Genomic DNA, 7870 nt, shown 5'->3' on the forward strand with positions numbered 1-7870 from the left:
AGCTATCTGATTTGCAAGTGTCGTTTTCGGATGGTGATTTTTATCAGGATGATTCCTGCACTGGCAAAGGGTTTCTTACGGTTGCCCACTGCTTAGTAATCGATTGGATGTAAGTGTATTTGAAACAAAAAAACTGTTGGGTTTGATTTGAATTTTCCGGGTCTGATTGCTGCAAAGGCATGTAAGTTGAAACTAAATTAAAGGAGGTATATTCGGTTGTAGTATTATTTATTACTTATTTGAACTAAGAAATCTGATAGTGTAAACGAAAACAGTATAAATAAACGTGCAAAAAATCATGATTTTCCGGCAATCACTGCCAACAATGTTCGTAAATCTTTCGATATTTTTAGACAACAGCCAGAAAGGCTGAGAGATCATGGGAACCACCAGAATATTGTAGAAGAAATAAAATTGTTCTGTGTGTACTGTGGCTAAACATATGAAAAAAATGGTTCCAAGTTTCGGATCAGGGGAGATTCTCCCCTTTGTCCTCTCACTTTCGGCAGCCCTGGTAATTATTGTTAATAGCGATCAGGATTGACCCATGAATTACAGAGTCATAAGTAAAGGCAAAGTTTTGCGTTTTATTATCGCCTATGAAAATTATCTATCCGCCGACATAGTAAGCGTAATTAGCAGATGGAAATATGATCAACACGTTAATGAAGTTCAGTCAATCACAATGCGAAATCTTGTGAAGTTTTCGATAGTGCCACTGGTGGCCGCCATCGGCTTTTTCATGACGAATTCTCGTTCTCTAGCACCGAAAGCGATTCTTAACCTTCCGGTGATGGTTTTCCGGAAGCTATCTGATTTGCAAGTGTCGTTTTCGGATGGTGATTTTTATCAGGATGATTCCTGCACTGGCAAAGGGTTTCTTACGGTTGCCCACTGCTTAGTAATCGATTGGATGTAAGTGTATTTGAAACAAAAAAACTGTTGGGTTTGATTTGAATTTTCCGGGTCTGATTGCTGCAAAGGCATGTAAGTTGAAACTAAATTAAAGGAGGTATATTCGGTTGTAGTATTATTTATTACTTATTTGAACTAAGAAATCTGATAGTGTACAACTGTTGAATTGGATTTGTACCGTATTTTGATTTGCTTCATTGCAGTGAGATGAATTTGAGTTGGATGGTTACTCCCCGAAACTATTGGCCACAGTTTCAAGAAACTATACCGTAAGTATATTGACATCAGCTTGGTAACGTTTTGATAGATTAATAGATGTCATCTTTTTAGAGTTTATATGGATAAGATTGAATCGGACAAAGAATTACATCAAGCGGTTGGTATATGCAGTATATTTTTTAATGCGAATTGCAGAATACCTGATCCTAGCAATATTCCTTTCGTAGGATTCTTCAGATACAGGTCTGATTATAATTGTATCAACAAATGAGCCAGGTTCTGGTGTAAAAAAACTTTTCGATGAGCTTCATGACGTGTCAGCCGAGTTAGTTCAAGATCTTCCATTAATGAGAGCTATGAAGTTCCGGATTTTACTCTATATACTTAAACTTTTATCAAGTTGAATTCTCTTGCAATATGAATGTTCTATAAATAATTCAAATAATTTATTGTACGTGTGTTTAATCTGTAGGGGTTTACCTGTCTGGTAACGATTTACAGAAAAAAAATTCCATGTATTTTGCATATACATGCAAATAAAATTGGTCCAGTGTTCAAGGAGGTGTTAACCCAATCGAATTCCGATGACCCATTTCGTATATAGAACAAATCGTGTTCGGAGGTCATCGTTCCATCGACCAGCCACACATAAATGAAATGTTTGCATCAAATAGATTCAAACATTACAAAAAGATCTTCGATCCCTTGCAATTGACAAGCAATCGACCCCTGAGCCCTAAAATTGAACTCTTGCCTTACTTCTAGATTCTGGACTTGGATTTTGGGCTTGAATTCTGGACCTGAACTTTAAACTGAACATCGAAACAGAATTCTGGACCTAAACTCTGAATCTTGATTCTGGAAATGAATTTTGGACCTGAATTTTAGATTCTGCACTAAGATTATAGAATTTAATTCTGTATCTGAAATATAAATTTGTATGCTGGAGCTGTATTCTGGTTCTGGGAATGAATTCTGGACCTTAGTTCTGAGCATCAATTCCGGACTTGGATTCTGCATCTGATTTCTGGATCTGTAATTGAGACCTGGGTTTTGGAAAGGTAGTATAGAACATGATTCTGGAGATTAACTCAGGAGCTGAATTTTGGATACGAAATTTAGATTCTGCACCAGTATCTGGATTCTGAACTCGAATTATAGATCTTAAAAATAAATCTGGATCTGGTTTCAGAACCTGGATTCTAGAACAGAATTCTACAACTGGATTTTGCAACTGAACTCTGGACATGAATTCCAAATCTGTTATGGAATCGGATTTTGTAAAAAAAATTGGACCTGGATACTGAATTAGGAACTGGATTTTGGTTCTAGAATCCGGAGTTCTGGACTTGACTACTGAACTTTGATTCACATCTTTGATTCTGCATCTTATTTCTGGACTTAGATTTTAAACATGGAATCTGGACCAGCATTCGGGACCTGGGTTCTGGATCTGAATAATAGAACTAAATTTCGGACTAGGATTCTGGAAATGAATTTTGGACGTGAATTATGAATCTGAATTCTGCATCTCGAATCTGAACCTAGGTTCTGGGAATGAAATCTGGAACTTAGATTCTAAAACCCGAATTCCGGAACTGGATTCTGAATCTGAGTTCTAGAGCTGAAATCTAAACCAGGACCAAAAGTTTTAGAAAATTGTTTTTCGTTATTTACGATTCTCATACTACTGAAAATTTGATCGTTAATTGCTAAATTAACAACGTTTCTCGTGTTGTGATGTAAAAATCCAAAAATCATAATTATTTTACCGAATTCATCGTTAAGCCTTTCACAAAATTAATCTAGTTTGAATACTATCTTTAAATTTCGTCTTAGACTCGTCAATGCAGAGCAGTTCAAATTAAACTGCTTACTACAAACTTAAACAGTTCAATTTGAACCGCTAAGCAGACGTAAAGATATTACTATTTGCAACAAACTTGTAATAAGCATCGAAGTGCAGTCTTTCCTGTTTAAGTTTGCAGTAAGCAGTTCAATTTGAACTGCTCTGCACTGACGAGTCTAAGACGAAACGAGAAGATAGTGAAATTGGTTATGTGTCCTAGCACAAATTAAGGTTAACCCCTAAATGACCATCTGAATCCACCAGTATTAGTCGAAACTTGCTTTCGTTGGGCACGTCAGGAAAGACTTAGCACTTCGGTGCTTATTACAAGTGTGTTAATATAAATATAATATAAATAGCAATAACTTTACGTCTACGTAGCGGTTCAAATTAAACTGTTTAAGTTTGCAGTAAGCAGTTCAATTTGAACTGCTCTGCACTGACGAGTCTAAGATGAAACGTAAAGATAGTGAAATTGGTTCCCGGGTAGAAGTGATTTGCAAACCAATACCAAATTCTGTTATTAAAATCAAACATCTAAATGGTAGAAATTAACATTATTTAGTTTGAAATAAGAGTTAAAATATCAAAAATCGTAACAAAGCCTGCATGAGAAAATAGCAACAAAATTAAAAATTCTGTCATTGTAATATCAAACCAAGAGCAAAATATTTATAGAAGATGAATTTGTTAATTATTTTATATTCTAGCATTGAGAATAGAGTAATATCTTAAGTATTTCTCTTATCTGATTCTGATGCAGTTTATTCAATGGTATTTTATTTGAAGATAGAACTACTGGATCAATTTACTTAATGAAATTGAAATAGCTCATCAATAACGAAATAAGATATTATAACTAATTCTGATGTTGAACAGATATTGTACAATGTCTTGATCCCTTGATAAAATATCACGAAAATATCAAGTATCGCTATGACAACACAGAAACATCAAGCCAAGATATGATGGTAAAATTTGTTATTATTTTGACCTTTGTTTGCTATTTACACCTACCCGGGTTATGTGCCCTAGCACAAAACAAGGTTAGCCCCTAAATAATTAAAATAGTTCCCCCGAAAAAAAGCTCATGAAATTATTTTTTCATAAAATAATCGTACATTTTTCCCATGTTTTGGCGCCTCCGGCTGTTGGCGCCCCAGGCGGTCGCCTCACTCGCCTCAACCTCACTACGGTACTGCACAACATAATTAGTTATTGATTTGCTATAAAACCCATCTACTGAAAACAAAATGTCTGTATCTTAATAAGTTATCATCTTGTTGTAATTTTGTACTAGGTATGACAAAATAATTCTGATTGTTATTCAGGCAGTTCTTTTAACTTGAAAACCAAGGTTTACTTGCTGATACATATGTATCAATTATCATTTTATTCCGTGCATATATGACTGCCTACATCATATCTATCAATCACATCTAAAACTTAACAGATCAATAATTTACTTATGGTAATATTGCTCACCAACTCTAGTGATGTTAGAAAAAAGAAAAGATAGTTCGAAAATCAACGTTAATATTTTAAACAAAATTCGAATTCACTCATTTCATGTGCTGGACTACGAATATCGATTATAGTTACTAATAACACATTGCAATAATCGATTGCATTTAGCAGCAACAGTAGGTTCCATCGTGAAGTAGAGGTCGTCTTTCAAATAGGCAATCTAAAAATATAGTTTACATTCTGATAATCTTTTTTAAAATTACTATAGTTTACATACCATGCACAAATTTGACTTTATTCTGCTCCAACGCAGATCGTGAAGGAATTGTGGTAGTATTGTTGTCAACATCGGTGAGTTGCCCTTTTTTCCTCGACCTTTTGGATTGTTTGATGTTCGTCCTGTAACTGATTTTCCCGCCAATCCCTCTGGCCATATGACATTCGCATGTAACTTGATAAAAATATAGTCACTGTTTCTAGCTACCATTGACATTTTGTTTATTGCTTCGGTGCTTGGACTGCCCGCAAAATCTGTCAAGTTTTCGAATGCTCTTGTAGATGAAGAAATCAGCTTCGACGTCAACGCCTGCAGCATTTGAGCATGAGACCGCTCGAGAGTTGATTTTTTTCTGTTTCAAATAAGAGATCTGCTTCCGAAATTGATCAATTTCAGACTTCAGTTTAGTTACCTTTTGCGGTAATCCGCATGAACAAATTAAAATCTGCATTTCGAACGATTCAAAATGTTTCGATTAAATGTGCCTGTATTTTGTATTTTAATTTTATATATTTTAAATCATTTCAAATGCAAAATCGTTGTGAATATTTCCGAAATATCCATCAAAAAATATTGCATTACCAAATGTTTACGTTTCATATTCTTTATAAAAAACAAATGACTAAAATCACAAATTAGGTAATCACATACCTGCATCAACTGTCGCTTCTTGGTTGTTCTCAGCTGCCTCCAGATTAGGTTCATCATAATAACCAAAATCGTCCAGAGCATTGTTCGCCTTCTGAATTTTGATCACTCGATAATGGTGAAACAGTTTTATCACATCTATTACGATCCGGAAGGGATTTTTCTGCCAAGCCTGTTTGTATTGCTTGCTCTGACGGTCTTGAGCATGTTCCCGCTGAAGATAACAGTGATTGTTGATTCGTTTTACTTATCGTTTTTTTTTAGATTGACCGTCTAAGTAGAATGTTTTAGTAAGTAAAACTTACGTCCTTGTTTTCGACAGGTCAAGTACCCGTCTTTTTGCTGCAGAAGTTCGTTTTCGGTCCATTTCACATAAAATCACACAACCGATACTGCTCAAAAAAACTTTCGATGGTGTACGACACGAATAAAATAATACTATAGTTTTTCCAACCAATGATAGTTGTCTAGAATTTGTATCATATTAAAACCCGATTCTATGTATGTTTTGCAATTAAACTAATGTGTGCATTGTTATAAATAAAACTATGTGTTTTGATATAAGTAAATATATACCACTGACGGTTTGTTGCATTTGGATATATTGGATATGGAATATGATGAGCATTCTGTTTCATCGGACTGCTGCCAATTTTTAAAGTACATTCTATTGACACTAATTTTTTTTTTTGAAATCTGGAAAGGTAATTTCTTCAAACAATCCATTTTCACGTAACTAAGTTGGGTTCGCACTCAACAGCGAGGGTGTTACGGAACTCGAAATAATTGTCAAGTTAAAATCTGACCCTAGTTCAGCTCAATGACATTAAAACTAGGTTCTGTTTATTGACACAATTATTCTCACAAAACAAATATCATTTAACTCCGTATTTATTCAAAATAAATTGAGATGACCGAAAAAAAAATTATTTGGAAAATCTTTTTGCATTTAACCGAATTGCTTAATTCGAAGGAGACTAGATAGCATTGATCACCAACTGCTGTCTTATATTCAGAGTTGCCAGATTCGTATATATATATATATATATATATATATATATATATATATATATATATATATATATATATATATATATATATATATATATATATATATATATATATATATATATATATATATATATATATATATATATATATATATATATATATATATATATATATATATATATAGAACACTTAGAAATTATTTTCCGACATTGATTTGCAATTTGTTCAGGTTTCCGGCAGATTTTGGTCCAATTGGATTACGGTAGTAACTAATTAAGTTTGTTGGTTTGGTAAATATAGTATTGTCATGAATCGTGGGAATAAGTGGCATCATTATATGATAGGTCAATATCACGGACTGAAATATGTTCGCAAAGCATTTAATTAAAACCTTATTAATTTCCCTAAACATTGATGTATCTTTTAGTCTGCTACTCGACCGACTGAAGGTACCAACTTTTCTGAAGGTAGTACACAGACAGATTTAGTTTTGAAATCGATAGCAGATTGTTTGTTGGAGGATGCTGAGTTCGATGGATTTGACGGAACGTTGTTGGAAATACGATGCCGTTGGAAGAATCCTTTCTTGATGAGCGCGAACAATGCACACTTTCAACGGAGAATAACAATTTAGCTACACATTCAACAAAAGAGCATGCTGTAGTTCCCATCGAAAGTCTATCGAATTTTCAAGATCAACCAACCAACGAAAATAATGATTCGTTTAATTATTTAAGTGAGCAGTCCTCAAATGACAACTGTAATCGTTTTTCATATTCAAGTATTAATTCTTCAGAAAACTATGTTAAGGTAACCGTGGACAGAAGCCAAAGAAAATAAATGTAAAAGTATCGGTGAAACAATACATTTTCATTAGTAATAGTATTTGTGAGTAGAAAGGAATGAAATAATAATATTTGTGTGCTGAAAGGAATACAGGTGCAAGAACAAAATGTAATCATTGAAACTATTCAAATCACCTAGCAGAACAGAGTGGACTTATCTCATCTTCATGTTTATTCTGGAGTTAATAAATTGCAATCATGCGACCAAAAGAATATAATGATTGTGCCAAAGAAGATAGTTTACTATTTGCTTCGTTTGGTTCTTGGCATTTTTCTTACATTACAAAGTTAAAAGGAAGCTGTTTCATACGAAATCTTTTTGTATTAATTTTTTTTTGAATATGAAGCTCACAACCTCACCCAGAGAACAGTCAAATGGCACTTGACGAGAGGGCTTGATGACAAATCGGCACGAGGGGGCTTGATGATAAATTGGCTATTTGCTCTGAAAAGATTTATCATGCAAATTTGAAGATATAATTTCATATATTGACGAAAATATATTAGAACTTTACCTATTGATACCAAATTATTGGATCCAGTACAGTTTCTATATGCTGTGGTATTGTTTTGAACCGGTACTTCTGGTAGTTCTTCCACTGTTTGAACTGATGAGTCCCGCACATACTCATTACCGAA

The 7870-nt window shown here is 33.9% G+C and overlaps 1 protein-coding gene across 1 annotated transcript; it reads left to right on the forward strand.

The window, feature by feature from the left end:
• Nucleotides 1–676: 676 nt before the first annotated feature.
• LOC131428656 (uncharacterized) lies at nucleotides 677–1538 on the forward strand. The gene is made up of 4 exons (XM_058592701.1): nucleotides 677–915; nucleotides 1119–1184; nucleotides 1246–1291; nucleotides 1362–1538. The coding sequence occupies exons 1-4, from the start codon at nucleotides 686–688 to the stop codon at nucleotides 1536–1538; spliced, it is 519 nt and encodes a 172-aa protein (XP_058448684.1). The 5' UTR covers nucleotides 677–685.
• The last annotated feature ends 6332 nt before the right edge of the window (nucleotides 1539–7870 follow it).

Source organism: Malaya genurostris, chromosome 2 (genome assembly GCF_030247185.1).
Source record: "Malaya genurostris strain Urasoe2022 chromosome 2, Malgen_1.1, whole genome shotgun sequence".
Taxonomy (NCBI): domain Eukaryota; kingdom Metazoa; phylum Arthropoda; class Insecta; order Diptera; family Culicidae; genus Malaya; species Malaya genurostris.

Excerpts from the sequence above, each read along its gene's own strand:
- LOC131428656 (XM_058592701.1), top strand. The coding sequence starts at position 686 with ATGCGAAATCTTGTGAAGTTTTCGATAGTGCCACTGGTGGCCGCCATC. Across the intron at positions 916-1,118 it reads TGCTTAGTAATCGATTGGAT|TGAGATGAATTTGAGTTGGA; the intron begins GTAAGTGTATTT and ends GCTTCATTGCAG. Across the intron at positions 1,292-1,361 it reads ACAAAGAATTACATCAAGCG|GATTCTTCAGATACAGGTCT; the intron begins GTTGGTATATGC and ends TTCCTTTCGTAG.